This window comes from Miscanthus floridulus, chromosome 10 (genome assembly GCF_019320115.1).
Source record: "Miscanthus floridulus cultivar M001 chromosome 10, ASM1932011v1, whole genome shotgun sequence".
In the NCBI taxonomy this organism is placed as follows: Eukaryota; Viridiplantae; Streptophyta; class Magnoliopsida; order Poales; family Poaceae; genus Miscanthus; species Miscanthus floridulus.
The window spans coordinates 67,698,333-67,721,639 of record NC_089589.1 but is presented as its reverse complement, the minus strand read 5'-3'; the positions used below and the strand labels follow the sequence as shown (position 1 = coordinate 67,721,639).

At 44.9% G+C, this 23,307-nt stretch overlaps 1 protein-coding gene across 8 annotated transcripts in view; it reads right to left on the bottom strand.

Moving 5' to 3' along the window:
* The window catches only part of LOC136486705 (exocyst complex component SEC3A-like), a 36,414-nt gene extending 25,904 nt beyond the window's left edge, over window positions 1–10,510 (bottom strand). For 7 of the 8 annotated variants that reach the window (XR_010766928.1, XR_010766926.1, XR_010766927.1 and 4 more), the window contains exons 1-5: window positions 10,042–10,426; window positions 9,876–9,946; window positions 9,658–9,738; window positions 9,082–9,149; window positions 8,887–8,989 (exon numbers count right to left, since the gene is read on the bottom strand). Coding sequence is in view for 5 of the 8 variants with exons in the window: in XM_066483666.1 (XP_066339763.1) it covers window positions 8,887–8,989; window positions 9,082–9,149; window positions 9,658–9,738; window positions 9,876–9,946; window positions 10,042–10,234 (516 nt within the window). In the remaining 3 variants the exon portion in view is untranslated. Of the gene's footprint in view, window positions 1–8,886; window positions 8,990–9,081; window positions 9,150–9,657; window positions 9,739–9,875; window positions 9,947–10,041; window positions 10,427–10,476 lie in introns of those variants that run through there. The other variant, XM_066483663.1, reaches the window with a different exon arrangement.
* Between the last annotated feature and the right edge of the window lie 12,797 nt (window positions 10,511–23,307).

Sequence of the window (23,307 nt, the reverse complement as noted above, 5' to 3'; positions counted from 1 at the left end):
CCAATGGGACATGGCATGTATGGTGTTTTTCCTAACACTTTTCCAGGGCAAATGACTCAACACTGGTATTCCCCTCATTTCACTAACCCCAGTGTTGTGCCATTTGCTCACCCCCTATCTTTCTATTGATGCAGAGCGGAGGCCTGGAGAACACGTGGCTTGTTGATTCCGGCTGTTCGTGCCACATGACTGGAAGTTCCAAATGGTTCTCCAGCCTCGACCCCATGCAATACAAGGAGTACATCACATTTGGGGACAATAGCAAAGGTAAGGTGCTGTCTCGTGGGACCATTCGGGTCAATGAGTCTTTTATCTTGAAGGACGTTGCTTTGGTTTCAAGCCTGCATTTCAATTTGCTCTCTGTTTCGCAACTCCTTCAAGATGGGTTTGAGGTACGCTTTAAGACTGGACTTTCTCGTGTGCTCGATTCTCAGGGGCATCTAGTTTGTCAGATCATTCCTTTCGGTCGAGTTTTCAGAGCTGATTTCTCTCAGTCTTTCGGTTCTTCTCGCTGTTTGGTTGCCGGATCTTCTTCTGATTTGTGGAAGTGGCATAGGAGACTTGGTCACTTGAGCTTCGATCTCCTAGTGAGGTTGAGTTCTCTTGACATGATCTGAGGATTGCCCAAACTTAAGTTTGAGAAGGATCTGGTATGCCATCCCTATCGCCATGGAAAGATGGTGGCTGCTTCCCATCCTCCAGTGACTCAGGTCATGACCACGAGACCCGGTGAGCTACTCCATATGGACACTATTGGTCCGGCTTGGGTTCGGTCAGAGGGAGGGAAGTGGTACGTTCTTGTGATCGTGGATGTTTTTTCTCGCTATTCTTGGGTGTTTTTCATGGAGGGCAAGGACGAAGCGTTTTCTCATGCTCGTGACTTGATCTTGAGGTTGCAAACTGAGTTACCAAAGAATGCCATACGAGCTATCCGCAGTGACAATGGCACTGAGTTCAAAAACTCTCAGTTTGACACCTTCTGTGCTTCCTTGGATCTTGAACATCAGTTTTCTTCGCCCTATGTCCCTCAGCAGAATGGTGTTGTTGAGCGCAAAAATCGGACTTTGGTTGAAATGGCCAGGACGATGCTCGATGAGCATAGGACTCCTAGGCGTTACTGGGCCGAAGCCATCAACACCGCCTGCCATGTTTCAAACCGCATTTTTCTTCGTGCTTTCTTAAAGAAGACATCCTACGAGTTGCGGTTTGGGCGTCCACCCAAGGTGAGTCATTTTCGAGTCTTCGGTTGCAGGTGCTTCATTCTTAAGCAAGGTAATCTTGACAAGTTTGAATCTAGATCTTCGGACGGTATATTTCTCGGTTACGCTTCTCATTCACATGCGTACCGTGTGCTTAATCTTGAGACTAACCGTGTCGTGGAGACTTGTGAAGTCACCTTCGACGAAACCATGCCCTCTTCTATTTCGGTCTTTGAATGTGCAGGTGATGACGAGATGGGTGATAGCATTTTCGTTGAGGATGACGATGACGTCGATTGGGATGATCCCAAGCCATCTCAACCGGCTGCCCCGATCGAGCCAGCTTCGACCACTTCGGCTCATGGCCCCGAGCCCTCCACCTCTACTTCATGGGGTCCGTGCGAGCCACTTCCTCAATCGACTGAGGAGGCCCCAGCTGTGGATGAGGGGGAGGCGACTTCGTCTTTGGGTGCACCTCGACATATCCAGCGACGCCATCCTCCTCAGACCATGATCGGCGACATTGACGAAAGGGTAACGCGTTCCAAGTCTTATCATATTTCCTATTTCACTCATTCTGCTTTCGTAGCTTCTTTTGAGCCTCGAGATATTGGACACGCACTATCTAATGCCGATTGGGTTAATGCTATGCACGAGGAGTTAGAGAACTTTGAGCGGAACCAAGTGTGGGTTTTAGTTCCACCTCCACCAGAGTGCCACCCCATAGGTACAAAGTGGGTTTACAAGAACAAGCAGAGTGAGGATGGGGTGGTGGTGAGAAACAAGGCGAGGTTAGTGGCTCAGGGTTTTTGCCAAAAAGAGGGAATAGACTATGAAGAAACCTTTGCTCCTGTTGCCCGTCTAGAAGCCATTAGGATTCTTTTAGCATTTGCAGCTTTGAAAGGGTTCAAGCTGTATTAGATGGATGTAAAGAGTGCCTTCTTGAATGGGTACATAGAGGAAGAGGTTTATGTGAGGCAACCCCCTGGCTTTGAAAATCCAAAGTACCCCAACCATGTTTTTAAACTCCACAAAGCCTTGTATGGTTTGAAACAAGCCCCGAGAGCCTGGTATGAGCGTTTAAAAGCTTTCTTGCTTGATAAGGGTTTTATGATGGGTTCCGTAGATAAGACTTTGTTCCTCCTCAAGCAAGGCACAGATATCCTTTTGGTTCAGATATACATGGATGATATAATCTTTGGTGGCTCTTCTCATGCTCTTGTTGCCAAGTTTTCAGATACTATGAGCAGGGAATTTGAGATGAGCATGATGGGTGAATTGACTTTCTTCCTCGGGCTGCAAATCAAGCAAACTCGTGAGGGGACGTTCGTGCACCAAGGCAAGTACACCAAGGACGTGCTCAAGAAATTTGATATGGGTGAGGCCAAGCCTCTTTCGACGCCCATGTCAACCACGACGGCCCTGGATGAGGATAAGGAGGGAGAAGCCGTGGACCAGAAGGAATACCGAAGCATGATCGGGTCCCTGCTGTACCTAATGGCGATGAGACCGAACATCCAGTTCGCAGTCTGCTTGTGCGCGCGCTTTCAGTCTTCGCCGTGCACGTCTCATCGTCAAGCCATCAAGCGGATCCTCAGGTACCTTTGTTTCACACCTGAGTTTGGTCTTTGGTTTTCAGCCTCCTCCTCTCTTTCTCTTTGTGGGTATTCTGATGCGGATTATGCTGGTTGTTGTGTTGAGAGGAAGTCCACTTCGGGGACTTGTCAGTTTCTTGGATCTTCTCTTGTGTCTTGGTCTTCTCGCAAGCAGTCTAGCGTCGCCCAATCCACCACAGAAGCTGAGTATGTTACTACTGCTGCTTGTTGTTCCCAGTTGCTTTGGATGATAGCTACTCTGAGAGACTTTGGGTTAGAGTTTAGGTGAGTGCCTTTGTTTTGTGACAGCACCAGTGCCATAAGTGTAGCCAAGAATCCAGTGCTTCACTCCAAAACCAAACACATCGAAGTCCGTTTCCACTTTCTCCGAGACCACTATGAAAAAGGCGACATTGATCTCATCCATGTAACCACCCAAAACCAGCTTGCAGACATCTTTACAAAGCCTCTTGACCAAGCCCAATTTGCTCGCTTGCGAGGGGAACTTGGAGTTTGTTTCCCTTTTTAGAGGAGGGGAACTTTGGTTGTTGTATTCTAGTTTTGCTTTTCTTTGTAGTTTAGCCTTTGTTTTTGTTTTTATATCATTCTTGCATATCATATCATCATGTATCATATTGCATCCTGAGCTTCATCCTTATAGTAGCTAGATTGACACTATGCTCTTGTTGGGGATGTTATGGATATACTATGATGTGCTTCTGGCTTAGGCTCCTTTTGATCAATTGATACATGTTATGAGCTAAGCTTGTTTTCCAAACTGTGAACTTGATTAAAACTTGTTGAAACATGAAATGTGTTCACCACTACTTGTGGCACTAGCTTGTGTAGAATGTGTCGAGATCTTTTTCTTGCTTCATATATATGCTTAGTTGCTACGGCTCATACCTTGAGTTACACACTTGCTTGAGAAACTTGAATTTGTGCTAAAACTTGAAAATCAAACTAAGTGATTTGAAAAGATCGGGATGGGTCTGTACTATCCTATGTTAGAGTATCGAGACAGCTCCAAATTGCACTTATTGGTGAACTTGAGCTCTGTAATGGATACCGAGATCATTGTCTTAAGCTTCTGATTGCCTTTGGCATAGGCTTGACATGGTCGCTAAGTCAGGTATTGATGGCACAGATAACCTCCCGCACACACTTGTCTGACAAACTTTGGTAATAAGCTGCATAACTCTGATAAATTTCAATTGGTGTCTAAAATTTGATCAAACCACAAGTTTGTCTCATGACATGATGTGTGAACTTTGTTTGGGGTAGTTCACTTTGCATACATGTGTAGCACAAGGTCGATCTCCTGTCTATTTTTGCTATGTGCTCCTTTGGTGGTGAACTCTCTTTTAAAATTGCTCAAACTTGATCAAAATTGCTTAAATGCCATATTTCGTCTCATTTGGTCACTTTGAGCATTTGCTAGCACTTGTATGTGTTGCTATATATACATGACAGCATCAACTAGAGCCTCTTTTCAATCTACTTACTATAATCTTGAAGCTTCTGCATTCGTGCATTTCTGCATTCATAGCATGATTTGAGGGGGAGATGCAATCTTTGGGCTCTAGCTTGATAAGTGCATGTGTCAACAAGGGGGAGAAGTTTTCCACACTCACAATGACACAAGGGGAAGAAACTTCCAATTTCAAACTTCCAATTTCACCTAAAGTTGAGAGATATGCATTCATTTGAGAGAGATTGCACTTGTTCAGGGGGAGTTGCATTTGAGGTGTTTTGCTAGATGTGTTGAGCCTTTGCCTCTTCTAGAGGGTCTAGCAGTTTTTCGTTTTTTCGAGCTTTGCTAGTGGTGTTGAGCCCGTTGCCTCTTCTTGAGGGCTAGCTTTGTTTTACTTGGTTGCATTGAGCCGTTGCCCATGTCTTTGGGGACCAAGTTTTGCTCATTTTCAAATGACCCGGTTCTTGGCTTTTCTTTGGCTTTTGGTCATTTGGGTGAGTTCTTTCTTTTCTCTTCTTCTTCTTTTTCTTTTGCTCAAGCTGTTCGTGTATTGGTGTTGACAATGCACTCATCAAGGGGGAGATTGCGAACACAAGGTTGACAAGTACCCTTGTGTGTTTATTTTGTGATGAGTGATTGTCAATGTGATCCACGAAGTGGGTTGAGTGGTGACTAACCTTACCATGGCGAAAGCTATGTGTGCGACATGTCTTTTGGCTTGTGTTGTGCAGGTGTGGAGCTCGGATGCGGTGGTCGACGGCGAGGTGAAGGTCAAGGAGGACGTGCCGTGCCGACAGACCGGGAGCGGTGAAGGACGGACATGAGGCTTGGACCGAGGGACCCAGAGGCCGGGTGACTAGCCGCGGTGGCTGACACTTGGGACATCGACAAGTGCAAGAAGACATGGAGTGACGGTGTTGACCGGGTCAAGACGGCGGACGCGTGAGTCGAGCGAGGCTCAGGAGGACTTGGCGGGCCGGCCGGTCGAGGACGGCGGTGACACGCGTCGGATGGCGGGGGACGCGTATGGAGTACGCTACTCGCGGACGGTTTGATGGTTTGGACCTCAAAACCATCGGATGGACGGTTTACGGGTTTGGGCCTCAAAACCCGGGCGGAGGTTCCGAGGAGGGACGGACGGCACGTGGCGGCATCGGGGAGTTCGCGTCGAGGCGAAGCTACCGGTGAGAAGGCGCGGTGGCCGTCGGACGACACAAGGGGAAGAAACTTCCAATTTCAAACTTCCAATTTCACCTAAAGTTGAGAGATATGCATTCATTTGAGAGAGATTGCACTTGTTCAGGGGGAGTTGCATTTGAGGTGTTTTGCTAGATGTGTTGAGCCTTTGCCTCTTCTAGAGGGTCTAGCAGTTTTTCGTTTTTTCGAGCTTTGCTAGTGGTGTTGAGCCCGTTGCCTCTTCTTGAGGGCTAGCTTTGTTTTACTTGGTTGCGTCGAGCCGTTGCCCATGTCTTTGGGGACCAAGTTTTGCTCATTTTCAAATGACCCGGTTCTTGGCTTTTCTTTGGCTTTTGGTCATTTGGGTGAGTTCTTTCTTTTCTCTTCTTCTTCTTTTTCTTTTGCTCAAGCTGTTCGTGTATTGGTGTTGACAATGCACTCATCAAGGGGGAGATTGCGAACACAAGGTTGACAAGTACCCTTGTGTGTTTATTTTGTGATGAGTGATTGTCAATGTGATCCACGAAGTGGGTTGAGTGGTGACTAACCTTACCATGGCGAAAGCTATGTGTGCGACATGTCTTTTGGCTTGTGTTGTGCAGGTGTGGAGCTCGGATGCGGTGGTCGACGGCGAGGTGAAGGTCAAGGAGGACGTGCCGTGCCGACAGACCGGGAGCGGTGAAGGACGGACATGAGGCTTGGACCGAGGGACCCAGAGGCCGGGTGACTAGCCGCGGTGGCTGACACTTGGGACATCGACAAGTGCAAGAAGACATGGAGTGACGGTGTTGACCGGGTCAAGACGGCGGACGCGTGAGTCGAGCGAGGCTCAGGAGGACTTGGCGGGCCGGCCGGTCGAGGACGGCGGTGACACGCGTCGGATGGCGGGGGACGCGTATGGAGTACGCTACTCGCGGACGGTTTGATGGTTTGGACCTCAAAACCATCGGATGGACGGTTTACGGGTTTGGGCCTCAAAACCCGGGCGGAGGTTCCGAGGAGGGACGGACGGCACGTGGCGGCATCGGGGAGTTTGCGTCGAGGCGAAGCTATCGGTGAGAAGGCGCGGTGGCCATCGGATCAAGATTACACCGGGTTGGACAACAACGCCCTTGGGCTTAGCGGTTCGACTCATTTGTATCCAGGGGCAAAACTGGGAATGTGTAATAGCCCTGTTAAATAGGATGAGGGAGCCCCCATCTTCCTCACCTCCTCCAGTTTTCATTTTCTCCTTTAGGGTTTCTTCATCTAGTTTGCTTCCATGTATGAGAGAGGTCCACAACTCAAATTGTGACTTGGTTTTCAAGGAATCAGTGGCCGTAACCACCGTATGTCCTCCGGGATTCATGATTTAGTTGTGTTCTTGATGTGATTTTGGTGTTCTTCACGAGCTCCTTTTGTCCCTTCTTGTTTCCCCTCTCGTTTCTTCGTTTTGGGATGGTTTTGGTTCGTTCTTGTTGCCTTGGATCGATCAATGACATGAGTAGAAGCTTTCCACTGAAGGAAATCCACTAATTCCTCACGAGATCGCAGATCCGAGCAATTTAAGTTCTTGACCTATTTTTTTGGGGATTCTTCAATTCCTTCGATTCACGGAGTTAGAGTTTGTTTCGGGCCATGATTCTTTAGAGGTTGCCTTTCTACTCGCTTGTGAACCCTTGTGCAAAGTTTCAAGTCATTTGGAGTTGATTTGATCAAGTTATGGCTTGATTTGATTTTTCTCGAGAAACTGCTCGTTCATACCGGACGTGTCCGATATGATCTAGGACGTGTCCGATATTTCTCACTTTGGAGTTTTGAGCTGAAATTTGGTGGAGACCTTCCCTTGGTGTCTAAAGAGCTATGGTTAAAATTTCATGATTTTTGGACACCATTTGACGGGGTTTTGGATTTTTCTCTTTTGGTCAGCTTGCTGCAGAAAATACCGGACGTGTCCGAGATAATACCGGACGTGTCCGAAAATACCGGACGTGTCCGATATAATACCGGACGTGTCCGATATTTGCAGGAGCAGTGCTGTTTTCTTTTGGGAGTTTGCTCGTTTGGGCTTCGATCTTTGTTCCGTTTGCTCTGTGGTGACCCGCTGTGTTCTGAGGGAGTATCCACCCTTCTCTAGGGTCGTGGTCATCAAGTCTTTCGTGAATGCTTTTTGGGGATTGATGTTGGGACAGTGGTTGAAGATTTCGAAAGAAATTTGAGGCTCCCATTCACCCCCCCTCTGGTCGCCGTTTCCGGTCCTTCAAACATGTAGATCACAGTCTAGTAATTTTAACCTCAAGTGGACAATCTAGTACATGTCTTTATGCATTACAGCTGCAGAAAATGTGCCAAGGAAAAAGGACGACTAATTGCAAATCTGCTGGTAATGTTTTGCACGCCACAGTTGAAAGTGCCACTATGACAAGGACGACAGACTTTGACTGGCCCAATACAAAAATTCTTTGTATGAAGCATTTCACCAAACACCTTCTAGGCAGAAAACTGTGTCGATTGCTGGTGAGCAATGATGCAGCAAGGCTCATTCATCTCCTTTTTTTTTAGAGAAAACGTATCCTCAACCTCATTATGCAACAAAGCGATAGGCCCATTCATCTCTCAGCAAGGGCTCCAGCCGCCATGGCATTGCACTACAGGAATGCTGCCTCCAATATCGAGGTCACTGGCGGCCCCGCAACCCAAGCCGCGGCCACAATGACAGCCCCAGGCAGCTGAAGCTCCGCTGGCACACGCAAAACACGACTGACGCCACCGTCTACGTTTCCCTTTCCCTGCTCCACCATGGCTACGGCGCGCTCACTCCCAGAACAATCACCACCGCCACCGCGCGGTCCCACTTAGGTGCCACTCCACCATCGCCGCCACACTGTTCGCGTCGGAGGGGAGGGTGCTGGCGGCCAGGAAGATGTGCCGTAACCCGGCACTCACGGACGCGCGAGGGTGCGTGGTGGAGGGTGCCATGGCATTCTATAGCGGAGCTACGGGGAGGACCTTGGTGGCGTTTGGCAAATTGCAAATCTACGGATTGAAGTAAAACTTAACTAATTTTCACATGTGGGAATGAATTAGTGTTATCTCATCTAAGCTATAATTAAAATTGCGGGCAGAGCATAACCACAGAAGATAGGTTGAGCAATGGTGTATGGTTTTCCATCATCACTCGTGTTCCACACAGGAGAAAGAGAGTGTGAGTGCGACAACCATAATATCATGTGAGAATAATATTTGATACATTTTTGCCATTATATTGCTTTGGGAATAATTGATTATTATGCAATCACCTTGCCAAGCTTTTACCGTCATTGAAGTATATGATACCTTATCAGTGAGATAGTGACCAAATATAGACTACGAACCATTGCACACATTCAGAACCAGCTTGGTCATTGTAAACCAAAAGAAAGACATGTATCGGCAACGCCTAATTAAGCAAGAGACATGATACCTTTGCCCAGATAGCCATCTCGACGACGTCCATGCCGACGACTTTGGGGATGCTTCCCAAGTGCTCTTTGCACACGTTGAGGATGCACATCAGCAGGCGGTTCCTGCAACAGATAAACAGGGCGTACAACCTTGAACTGAGGTCACATGCAGGAGTAGGATGGGCTAGGAATCGTGATGCTGATGCGTCGGTCACCTGTCCTCTTTGTTGCGCATGGTCCATTGTGGAGGTGCGACACTCTGGCTTCTCAGGTTGTCAAACCCCTGAACAACAGTTAATTTCGAGAAAGCACAACAGTCGATTTGTCATGACAAGGAAAGGATATATGTAATGGAATATATATAATAACTTATTTTATAGCTGGCTACTGAATAATAGCCAGCTGCAGGGTAGTAATTATATATATATATATATATAATTACTACCCTGCAGCTGGCTATTATTCAGTAGCCAGCTATAAAATAAGTTATTCTGTAGCCACCTCTATTTACAATAATTTTATATACTAATTTACGATAATATCAATACATATTTACGATAGTTGGGTTACTAGTAACATATGAGGATATTTACCATAACGTTATAGTAAACAACTTAGTAAGGAGTTACTATGTGTGTGTGCGCTGCTTCCCTTAGAAACCAAATGCAATTTAATTTTAACCAGTTGTTTACAACTCTAAAGTTGAAATCTGGGCCACCGTCAAATTCTCTGGATCCATTGATCTTCTGGTATTTATTCTGGATCGGAGAACGGGGAAGTGGCATGCATACCAAGACGAAGGTACAGCCGCTGGGATCGTTTTGGGCGACCTCTATCTTGTGCAGATGCTTGATCTTGTACACTTTTGCCGGCTGATACATGCATGGGCAATCAGAATGTGATCAATCATCCATCTTTACAATAATTTTCCATTCTGGCGAAACAATCAATCTGGGGAAGAACAACAAACAAACAAAAAAAGAGACAGCTGGAGGAAGATCACACGCACCTCAAGGACGCCGCCATTGGAGTACTTGAGCACCCGCAGGAACGACTTGGTCTTGTGCCCTTTGACCTTGGCTGCGCCACGCACGAGTGGATGAGCATGTCATCATCATCATGGTTCGGAACGTGCATGCATGTATTAGAAGCGGGGAGGGGGGATGCATACTGACCGGTGACGGCGAGGACGCGGGGCTTGGCCATATTGTGGCGGGAGGTGAGCTTGCCCTTGGCCCAGCCGCCGCCGCCGCCGCGGCTCTTGGCGACGCGCATGCACATCACCACCTTGTCCCGGTCCCCCTTGGCGAGGATCCCGGCCTCGCACCCGCGCTTCAGCTCCATGTCGTCCGCGCTCGACCGCGCCATGTCGCCGCCGCGGCCCGCTGCTCGGCTGGCCTCAGATCAACGTGTGAATGGAGGCTTAGCTTCAACTGGATTCAATCGATCCAACTGGGATGGGTCGTTGCTGTCGCCGGATGATAAGGCCGTCAAGTTGCAATGGAGAGAATGAGATCGGGATTAGGCGGACACATTCCAAATCTCTTGGTTTGCCATTAATTTTTTTTTTCTTTTCCTCGAATTGAAACTGATGAATGATGACGACGAACCGTTCGCTGCATGCACGGGAGATTGGCGTTGCCCGCTTCCTCCACTCGTTTCTCTATTTCGGGTACCATTTCACTATTTCAGCCACCATTCTAGCTCCATTTGCGAGGGGACAACTAACTTTTTACCATTATAAAGCACGGCGCATTCTCAAATAGCAGCTTTAGGTTTGGTGTACGCTTTTAACAGCAGAGAAAAAAAAAACGATATATATTTACCACTTGTGCTCGCATGGCACACCAACTCCGCTGTCCAGCTCGGATTCGAGTTAGCAGCCCCATGCGAAAAGTCGGTCATGCCCCTCCCCTCATTGCCATAGATTAAAGGATGGACGGCTTAGGATAGCCGCAGACAGAGATACGTATACTTGTATTTTTAATATATTTATTTTTATTTTGCAAAGGAAAAAAGAACGTATATGACATCATCATGATGTCATGGCTCAAGAGCTGGCTTTCTGCATGCTGTGCCTGCGCAGCTTCACGCGCTCTGCTCCCTGACCACCGCCCGCTAGCAGGTGTCCTCCATCCAGCGCGCCATGTCGGCGACCCAGGAGAGCGCGGCCACGGCGCGGTTCCAGTTGGCGCGCAGCTGGCGCATGTGAGCGCCTCGAGCTCGGCGTAGAGCGTGGCAGTGGCGGCAGCGAGGCGGTCGAGCCTGCGCACGAGCGACGCGGCGTCGGAGGCGAAGGCGAACGCGCCCGCGTCGGAGTAGCCAGCATGGAGGTCGGCGTAGACGTGGTCAAAGCCCATGAGTGCCGGGGCTGCACACCGACGGCCGAGGCACGAGGCCACGGCCACGACGCGGTTGAGCGCGTCGAGCTTCTCGGCGAGCGCGAGGAAGCGCGCGTCGTCGCCGGGCACGAGCACGCGCACGGTGTGGGAGCTGAGAAGGCACGCCGCCTCCGCGTCGGAGAGGGAGCGGTAGAGGTTCGCCGCGCGCGACATGGCGTTGGCCGCCTCGAAGGACAGTATGCCCACCCTGCCGTCGCCTGCGGCCGCCGCCTCGGCGCCGCCCTTGGCGACGTTGTTGCCATGAAGAGCACCTTGTGCACCAGCGACTCCGCCACCATGCCTCCGACCTCGTCGTCAAGCACTCAGCTCAGGAAATCTACAAAGGCGTAGTAAATAAATCCTTTTGATTTTGCAGCGAAAACGATTTCGGAGACCAGCTAGCCAAGAAGGGGATTTGAATTGGATCGCTTCGATTTCGTGCCTGACTGGCTAGCTGCCCATGGGCTGCACGAGCTCCTCCCCTTCCTCGTTGTGTGGTGATGGCTGGAGGTTGATGAAGAATATGACTTGTGGAGCCCATGTGTTTGTAACGGGGGAGGGAGAAGCCAGAGGCAGGGGCGGCCATTTTACCTGAGCCTGCTGACTCAGATCCGAGCTGGACAGCGGAGTAGGCGTGCTACGCGAGCACAAGTGGTAAATATGTATCGTGTTTCTCTCTCTGCTGTTAAAAGTATAGCGCCAAATCTAAAGCTGTTATTTGAGGAGGCACCATCCGTTATAATGGTAAAAAGTTAATTATCTCACTTGCGAGCAACAAGGTGCCCCCTGGGAATGCTTTTTTTTTTTTAAATTCTCGGAGCAAGCTTTATTCATTCAAAATAGTTACGTCATATACAAGCAGTTGCCGAATAGACGTAGGGGTTCATCTATCCAAACAAAAGAATTTTTGTCTATCATCAAAGCTTGCCTAGCTAGCTCATAAGGCACGACATTACAATCCCTACTACAATGGCTAATGGAAATAGAATGAAAAGCTTTCCAATATTGATAGCATTCATCATAGATTGCTCCAGCTGCCGTGGCCGAAAAACCTTCCCCTTGCATTGTTGTGACGACTTCCATATAATCTGATTGAAATTCCACACGGTTACAACCAATTTGTTGTGCCACTAATAATCCATCTTTTAGAGCTGCTGCTTCAGCCATGGCTGCGTCCACCACATGCGGGATATAAATATGTGAAGCAGCAATAAATCCACCCGTGGAGTCTCTAACGACAGCTCCTGTGCTACCCGCTCCTTTAGTTTCATCAGAACCTGCGTCGACATTAATCATCAATATACCTTCAGAGGGTTTCCTCCACCCCTTGTTTATCTCAGTGGTTTTCTTTGAAGTCAGTTTATAATTCGCTGTGATCGCGGCAATGGACACAGATGACCGTGGTGGTGACTGGATGTCCTCTCCATGGACAGTTTGTCTTCGTTACCCTGTCAAAATAAGTTCCGCTAGACCAATATTGTTCCAACGCATAGCTCGTCGACCCCGACCGATGGCTTCTTGAATCACGACAGAGCCCGATCTGTCTACTGCCAGGAGCGATTCGATCTCCTGCTCAATCCCAAGTGCCCTCCAAACCTGTTTAGCACGAGAACAGGCAAACATAGCATGTCTCACGTCCTCAACTTCTGATTGGCACATCGGGCAAGTTCCTGAAGTCATAATATGCTTGTTAGCCAAAGTAACAAAGCACGGAATGCAACGGTGAAGCACACGCCATCCAAAGATTTTGATTTTGCTCGGTAGCGATAGACTCCAAAGCTGTCTCCATACTGACGCCGCCCCCATTCCACTTGCCCCGGGTTGCTGGATATAATTCCCAAAGCTATGACTCCACTGACAGTGATTGGCAGATTTTACTGAAAACAAACTGTCATGCGATCAGATCCTCCCGCCCAGGAGCAAGCGGTATTTGGAGGATTCGGTTGGCATCCACAGACCAGAACAGTGATCTAATTAGTTATTGATCCCAAATGACCGTCAACTAGGTTAATAAGTTCATCCACCGTTAACTAGAATATTACCTCTCGGAGTCAATATTTTCATATTGTGACTGCTGTAGGGTCGAGATAGCGGACTAGAGGGGGTGAATAGTCATTTCTAAAATTAATCGTGCTGGTTAACCGAAACAAATGGGGAATTTAATCTATCAGTCTAGCGAAGACTACACCCCTCTATCTAAGTTCTCAAGTATCTTAAAAGGATCTTAATTAAGCAACTAAGGTGTCGGGCTAGCTAGAGCTCACCTAAATAATTCTAGGAATACGGTCACACAAATATATGCAACTAGTATTTCAAGCATCGGAGGAGTTCCTACACAAACTAGTAAGCAAAAGTACAAAGCTCATAAGCTCACTAGTAATTCTCAATAACAAGGTTACACAAAGCCAAATTATAGAGCTCAAATTACTTAGCTACACAAACAAAGCAATGCGATTAACAAGGCTACTCAAGCCAATTGGTCATACAAGGAGCTACTTCTATGCTATATAAGCAAGAAGGTAACTAGCAAGCTACACAAGCTAACGAATTACAAGAGCAACTATACAAGTACAATATATATGAAAGTAAATACAAGTTTGTGTATGGAGATTGCAAACCAATGGGAAGATGATGACACGGTGATTTTTATCCCGAGGTTCATTTAGTTGCCACCAAACTTGTCCCCATTGTGTCGACTGCACACTTGATGGTTCGGCGGCTAATACGCGTTCACAAACCTAGCCCACACGTTGGGCGCCGCAAGAACCTACACACAGTGAGAGTAGCTCAATGACATGCTCTACTAGTGTTGCTCTTCGCGGCTCCCGTGGGGTGAGCATTGTACCCCCCACAAATCCTTCTTCGGAGCACCGCATAATCTTTTTGCATGCTTCACGACAGAGAACTTGCCACCAAGCCATCTAGGAGGCGGCAACCTCCAAGAGTAACAAGCACCACCGGCTTGCAACTCAAACACCTAGTGCCACTCAATGCAATCTCACTGGAATCACTCACTCGCAATCGATTCGTACTCTTCCAAGCACAAGTGAGTTAGAAGGCTCCCAAGCACTCTCAAGCATGGACACTAAGTCTCCAAGGTGCTTAACCTCAGCCAAGGCCGAGATCCCCTTCTATTTATAGCCCAAAGGCCAAAAATAGCCGTTATACTTTTTCTGTGCATCGACCGGATGCACATGCGTAGAGACCGGATGCGTCCGGTCGCTCCGACGCTGCCATGTGTCACGACCATTTGAATGTAGCCATTGGCACGCTCACACACATGATTGAACATGTATACAAGTCATGATCGAACTCGTGATGCCACAGCGTCCAGTCGAGTCCAGAGAGCTCCCAGAGCCTCTTTTTCACGATCAGACACATCTGGTCCTTGGTGACAGGACTCACCCCTACATCCGATCACAATGCCACCTCTGTGTCGTCCCATGAACAGTGTTCAACACACGTCATGTAGCACCCAGCTAGCCGCCTTCGCCTCGGGTCACTTGACCGGACGTGTCTGGTCACCCCGGACCCAGCGTCCGGTCACCACGACCACTCATTTCTTTCACTTCACGCAGTGCGTCCTTTCACTTGGTCAACAAAGCAAGCATGCAGCCACACACTCTCTCTTTGGCTTAGAGTGCATGCAATGCTCGTCTATTTTTACCCTTCTCAAAGTGCATGCAATGAAAGAGAAGCCGAGTGCACACAAGGCTCCCTCTCTCTTTTGCAATGCAAGTGTGTTCTCCTTCATTCACTTTAGCACAATTTTCTTCTCCATTACCATCACCTTTGCAAATGTGCTAACACCACCAAGTGTTCACCATGTGCTTGTGTATTAGCATTTCACAAACACTTTTTCAAAGAATTAGTCACTCAATTCACCATGCCACTCGATCCTAACACGTATGCAAAGTTAGATCGCTCAAGTGGAACCGATATGCAAATAAGTTTGCCCCTTTTGATAGTACGACCATCTATTTTAAACCCGGTCATAAACTTCTCTACACACCTATGACCGGTGAAATGAAATACCTTACAAATATACCTTTGCCTTACGCAATCCATTTCATCTCCTCCGGTATTGATGCAACACATGCACCAACCATATCACAAATGATATGATCCACTTCATATCATCACGTGATCATATTGGTTCATCAATTTTGACCTCACTTGCCCTTCACCGTTGCTTCGGTCCATCAGCGCCAAGTCATCACTCAACTTGCCCTTCACACTTGTAACCGATCCATCAAGCCAAGTCTTGTCTTGATCTTCTCCACCTTAGTTACATGACTCCATGTCATGTCTCATATGCAATGAGCTCCTTCATCATATTGTGAGCTTTGCAACAAATCCAACCATCTTCACCGTCATGACATGAGTTTCTCACACAAGTATACCTGTGGACTAATCAGCTATGTGTCTCACAATTAAACACACTGGTCCATCTAGATTGTCACTCAATTACCAAAACCAAACTAGGGACCTTTCAATCTCCCCATTTTTAGTAATTGATGACAATTCTATAAAGATATGGAAATTAAGCTCAAATGGATTCATGTTGCTTGCCCAAGCAATTTTACCATGTGTAAATGATTTTGGACAAGTACCACAAACCTGAATTGGTAGTATTAGCTCCCCCTACATATGTGCTAGTGTGTTTGGTTTAAAGCTTGCACATATGCATAGATTGAAATTGTGGGAGAGTAATTACTACCAAATGATGCTAAGGTGTATAGAATACACCTTTGAAGCATGATACCAATCAGTTGCACCTTTAAGTTCATCCTTAGCACCATGGTTAACTAGTTATCACTTGGAAACAAAAACACTAGATACCCTGTGAGGTCAACATTAGATGCAAGGTACTAGTATTACTTAAAAAACATACCAAGTGTCTAGCTATCATCCTATGCATGCTAGTTTTCATTTCATCAATCAAATTCTACAACTAACATACACCACACAAGCATGCATATCAAATTTAAAACTTATGCAATGCAAGCAAGCACATGAATATGCACAAAACAAATGCAAACAACCAAATTCATGAGCTTGCTCCCCCTACTTGTGTGCTTCTCTTTGTCCAAGAATTTTGATCCTTCTCCATTCTTCAATGTTGCTCCTTCTTTGTCCATGTCCATCTTCTACTTCTTCCCATGATGCATTTACATATCTTTGTTCCAACTTCTCCCCCTTTGTCATTAATTTCCATAAAAGGTGTGCTTCTTATTGATAGGATTGCATCGGGGTAGATGGTTGACACTTGAATCTTGTATTTTTATGGACACTACCAAATATGTTGGAATGACACCACTTGTAGCCCTTGAGATACCTTTTGTAGGATCTTTGACCTTGATACCAATCGGTGGGGCACCTCCCCCTATGTCAGCATGGGTCATCCATTGGATAAAATTGAGCTTTTATCAGTGAGGGAACTTTCTTCACTTGATGATCACTTAAAGTTGAGGATCACTTGTGGAACCAACATTTGATGTACTAGATACCACTTGTAACAATGTGATAATCTAGATATACCATGTGTAAGAACTAGCATGGAACCACTTGTAGGATTTGTCAATTATAACCATTTCTTGAACACTTGCTATCTTGATGTGTACCACTTGTAGGATATCACTTGTAAGTTGATCTAGACACCACTTGTAAATACCACTTGAAGAGATCAATTGAGTCTAGATACACTTGAAATAAACAAACTAGATATCCATTTGTATTGTTCTTTTTCTTGTACTCTTATCTTTGTCATGAGCTTCTAATGTGACTTGAACTAAATTGATTTGCCTAAGCTTCCAAGTCCTGTTTGAACCTCTAAGCTTCTTCACACTCATTTTGAGGTTATCTTATCAAGGTTGTACTTGTCACTTGTTGGCAATCTAAAATAAATCAAGTACTTGGGTTCACTAGCTCATAAACAAACTCATATACTACCACTAGATCAAATAACCATTCAAGCAATAGTGGTAGCCTATGAATTCTAAATTTCATTTATAATGCATGATCCTAATAGGCATGTACTATATGCACTAACCACAAACTTTGTTTGCTTCAACGGTCACCAGTCTTGACCGGACACTGCGCTTGAGTTGACCGGACGTTGAACACCCAGCGTCCGGTCGTTTACAGTAAGGTTCCAAAACTGACTTTTGCCGACCGGACACGTCCGGTCATGCTCGACCGGACCCTGCCAGCGTCCGGTCACACTGTGACTACTTACTGTGCTGACCGACAACATGACCGGACGCAGTCCTTTAGCGTTCGGTCGCTGAGCGACCCAGTGTCCGGTCAGTTGACCGACGCTAGCATCTTTGCGACCAACTCCATTTCACCTCTAACTTCTTTACCCTTGCTCAAATGTGCCAACCACCAAGTGTATCACCTTGTGCACATGTGTTAGCATATTTTCACAAACATTTTCAAGGGTGTTAGCATTCCACTAGATTCTAAATGCATATGCAATGAGTTAGAGCATCTAGTGGCACTTTGATAACCGCATTCCGATACGAGTTTCACCCCTCTTAATAGTACGGCTATTAAACCTAAATGTGATCACACTCTCTAAGTGTCTTGATCACCAAAACAAAATAGCTCTTATGGTTTATACCTTTGCCTTGAGCTTTTTGTTTTTATCTTTCTTCTTTCCAAGTCCAAGCACTTGATCATCACCATGGCATCATCTTCATCATGCTATGATCTTTGTTTGCTTCGCAACTTGGAGTGTGCTACCTATCTCATGATCACTTGATAAACTAGGTTAGCACTTAGGGTTTCATCAATTCACCAAAATCAAACTAGAGCTTTCAATCTCCCCTTTTTTGGTAATTGATGACAACCCTTATACAAAGATATGAATTAAAATTTAATTGAATCCATGTTGCTTGTCCAAGCATATTTACCATGTGTAAAAGGATATGGACAAGTTTCATGAACTCCATATGGTAGCAATTGCTCCCCCTACATATGTGCTAAGAGTTTGGATTGTAGCTTGTACATATGATTAGATAGGAAATATAGGAGTCAATGTCTACCAAATGATGCTAAGGTATAAAAGATGGACCTTTGAAGCATGATACCAATCGGAGTGCACCATTATACCATCCTTAGCACCATGGTTAGCTTGATACCATTTGAAAATATACCACATGGAAATATTTGGAATAGATACCACTTGATAATACTAGAGAATGAGATCACTAGATAATCTATTCATGTTAGTTTTTCATATTATCATTCAAACTTACAACTAGCATACATCACACAAGCATGGATGTTTAAATTTAATACTTGTGCCATGCAAGCAAACATATGAAATGCACATTCAAATGCATCATCCAAGTTCATGAGCTTGCTCCCCCTACTTGTGTGCTCAAAATTTTAATTGATCCCTTTCCTTTTTCACTTCTCTCCCCCTATGTCATATATCAAGTATATCTTTATGTTTCTCTCCCTTTATGATATTTCTCCCCCTTTTTCACTATATCTTTGTTTCTCTCCCCCTTTGTCATCAATGACCATAAAGGTTTAAAACTAGAGATAGTACCACTTGTAGGGTCGAGATTATCAATGTCAATCAATGGGGTGAGGATCAAAGTTCCAAATTTGGTTCAAACTAGAATATATGCCAAAGATATTTAACTCGGTTTGATCAAGGATAAGCTTCTTCACACCTCCAAATAAGGGTTATCTTGTACCATGTTGAGTTAAACATTTATAGCTCATTGTCTAGATTAAACACTAGGTTTACAAGCCCACAAACATGTCATATGCCATCACTAGATCAAGTCAAGCATAGAAGCAATAGTGATACCATATAAATATCAAATTCATTTGATTTTCATGAATGAGCCTAATAACTTGAAAGGTCCTAATGGAAGTAAGAAATGACTAGATGCACTAAAACATGTCCTTAGCAAGGATGTATGTCATGCCAATCAATTTTTACCTTTGATTGCTCGAAGGAGAGGCATGTCATATAATGGGGGGTGCATCAACACATATTTGAGAAATCCAATATGTTCAACTCATTTCTTAGCTTGCAAAACCTTTTCTCATCCAATGGCTTAGTGAATATATCAGCAAGTTGATCTTCGGTGCCTACACTCTCAATGCAAATGTCCCCTTTTTGTTGGTGATCTCTTATGAAATGGTGGCGGACATCAATGTGCTTTGTTCTTGCATGTTGAACCAGATTGTTGGTTAGCTTAATTGCACTCTCATTGTCACATAGCAATGGCACTTTCTTGAACTTGATTCCAAAGTCACTCAAAGTGGCCTTCATCCAAAGTATTTGTGCACAACAACTACCGGCGGATATGTATTCGGCTTCGGCGGTTGATAATGCAACACTATTTTGCTTCTTTGATGACCATGAAACAAGTGATCTTCCTAATAATTGACATGTGCCCGAGGTGCTCTTCCTTTCAACCTTGCATCCCGCATAATCCGAGTCGGAGTAACCAACTAGCTCAAACTTTGCTCCTTTGGGATACCACAAACTGACATTTAGTGTATGCTTCAAGTACCTCAATATTCTCTTTGTAGCCTTCAAATAACTTTCTCTTGGCGAGGCTTGAAATCTTGCACACATGCATACACTAAACATGACATCCGGCCTTGATGCGATCACATAGAGTAGGCTTCCAATCATAGACCGATACAATTTTTGATCCACCATATTTCCACTTGCATCACTATCCAAGTTGCCATTGGTTCCTATTGGTGTGCTAATGACTTTGCTATCAATCATTCCAAACTTCTTGATCATGTCCTTGATGTACTTGCCTTGACTTACAAATGTACCATTCTTTAATTGCTTGATTTGAAGACCAAGGAAGTAACTCAACTCTTCAATCATGGACATCTCAAACTCATTAGCCATCATCCTTTCAAACTCATCACAAAAATCTTGATTGGTTGATCCAAATATGCTATCATCAACATAGATTTGCAATACAAATAGATCTTTTCCAATCTTCTTGTGAACCCTTGGTTTCATCAAATTCAACATCATGAACTTCCTCAAGAGTACCACTATCTAAATTCCAAACTCTATATGCTTTGCTTGTAGTGGAATAGCCAAGTAGGAATCCTTCATCACATTTCTTGTCAAACTTACCAAATCTTGTGCCTTTCTTCAAGATATAGCATTTGCAACCAAAGACCCGAAAATATGCAATGTTGGGTTTTCTACCATTCAAGAGCTCATATGGTGTCTTCTCTTTCAATTGGTGACAATAGAGGCGGTTGCTACAATAGCAAGCCATGTTGATAGCTTTGGCCCAAAAAGATTGACTCACATTGTACTCACTAAGCATAGACCTTGCCATATCAATGAGTGTTCTATTCTTCCTCTCAACAAGGCCATTTGATTGAGGTGTGTACTTGGCCGAGAATTGATGTCTAATACCAAACTCATCACATAACTCATCAATTCTAGTGTTCTTGAACTCACTACCATTGTCACTTCTAACTCTCTTGATGGTTGTTTCAAACTCATTGTGAATGCCTTTGACAAATAATTTGAATATTGCAAATACATCACTTTTCTCCATTAGAAAGAATACCCATGTATATCTAGTGTAGTCATCCACTATCACAAATCCATATTTGTTTCCACCGATACTAGTGTATTGAGTTGGCCCAAACAAATCCATGTGCAATAACTCAAATGCTTTACTAGTGCTCATCATACTTTTCTTAGGATGGGTGTTTCCAACTTGTTTGCCGGCTTGACAAGAGCTACAAAGCTTATCCTTTTCAAACACAACATCTTTCAAGCCTCTAACCAAGTCATGCTTAACCAATCTATTCAATTGTTTCATTCTAACATGACCAAGCCTTCTATGCCATAACCAACCCATGCTAGACTTAGTGAACAAGCATGTAGATAATTTAGCTTCACTAGCATTGAAATCAACCAAGTATAGATTCTCATATCTAAAGCCTTTGAAGATCAAGTTAGAGCCATCTACACTTATGATCTCTACATCATCTACCCCAAATATGTATTTGAATCCAAGATCACACAATTGAGCCATGGATAGCAAATTGAAATTCAAGCTCTCAACTAGCAACACATTGGATATGCTCATGTCATTAGATATTGCAATCTTACCAAGCCCTTTGACCTTGCCTTTGCCATTATCACCAAATGTGATACTATCATAACCATCATTGCCATTGGTGTTGATTGAGTTGAACATTCTTGCATCACCAGTCATGTGTTGAGTGCACCTACTATCAAGAACCCAATGCCTTCCTCTGGCTTTGTAATTGACCTACAAAAGAAGATCAATTCTTTTTAGGTACCCAAACTTGCTTGGGTCCTTGAAGGTTAGTCACTAAGCTCTTTGGTACCCAAATGACTTTCTTCTTTGAGCCCATCCATGGTTTACCAATGAACTTAGCCTTCACACCATTTGTACCCTTAGTAAGCATATAGCATGAATCATGCTTTATGAAGGATACATTAGCTTGTGATTTCTTGTTCATGCATTTTTGCTCTACATGACCAACTTGCTTGCAACTAGTGCAAAACCGACCATTGTTCTTCACAAAACTAGTCTTGTGAGGAGCAAAGGCCGCCTTGCCTTTCTTGGGGGTGTAGCCCAATCCCTCTTTATAGAGAGAAGCTCTTTGGCTACCCAAGCACATAAGCAAACGGTCCTCACCACCATAGGCTTTAGCTAAGGCGTGAGTGAGCTTGTTGACCTCCTTCTTGAGGTTCTCATTCTCAACCACTAGTGAGGTGTCACAAGTGAGACCATCACTACTAGATGAGGTAGAAGTGGAAGTGCTACAAGAAGGGTTAGTAGGAGTAACAATGATAGGCATAGATAGCGATTCATCAATTATATCACAAGTTAAACCTACATTGCAAGTTTCAACATGCTTCTTTTTATTTTGGTCATCAAGCAAAGATGAATGAGCCTTTTCATGCTTTTTGTGAGCTTTGCCAAGCTTCTCATGGGCTTCCTCTAGCCTCTCATGAGATGCATTGAGCTCATCAAAGGCTTGCTTAAGGGCTACAAGTTCCTTACGCAAGCATTTGCATTCCCTTCTCTTGATGTCAAAGTGTTTTTAGCATCTTCTAGCATGTCAAATAGTTCATCCTTAGTGGGTTCATCATTATCACTATCACTATCATTTTCATTTTCATGTTCATTTTCATCATCATGTTCTTCATCACTTTCATCATCACAAGATTGTACCTTAGTGGCCTTAGCCATGAAGCATGATGAAGATTCAAAGAGAGAAGGCTTCTCATTAATATCAATGCTTGCAAGGACCTTTTTCTTGGTGGTCTTGTTATCATCACTATCATCATCATCATCACTTGAGGAAGCATCACTATCCCAAGTGACTACATATGAACCACCTTTCTTTTTCTTGAATGCCATCTTATCCTTCTTCTCTTTCTTTTCCTTCTTGTCCTTCTTCTTGTTCTTTTTGTTGTCATCATCATTGTCGCTATTGTATGGGCATTGAGCAACAAGATGATCTTTGCTTCCACACTTGAAGCACCTTCTTGACTCTTCTTTGTTCTTGGATGAAGACTTCTTTCTTCTAGCACAATAGCCCTTCTTCACCATGAACTTGCCAAATCTCTTGACAAAGAGAGCCATCTTATCATCATCATCCCAAGATTCATCTTCTTCACTTGATGTTTCTTGCTTAGCTTTGCCCTTGGATGATGTGGCTTTGAATGCCATGCTCTTCTTCTTGTCATCCTTCTTCTCATCTTTCTTCTCCTTCTTTTCTTCCTTCTCATCTTCATCTCTATAAGCATCATCGGTCATAATATCTCCCAAGATTTGGTTTGGTGTCATTGTGTTCAAACCGGTCCTTACTAGCAAGGTGACCAACATGCCAAATCTTGCGGGTAAACATCTCAAGAATTTATTTGAGAAGTCCTTGTCCTCTATCTTCTCACCAAGTGCTTTGAGATCATTGACAATTACTTCCATTCGATGGAACATGTCCGGCACACTCTCATCTTCTTTCAACTTGAAGCTTGCAAACTTTTCTTTGAGAATATTT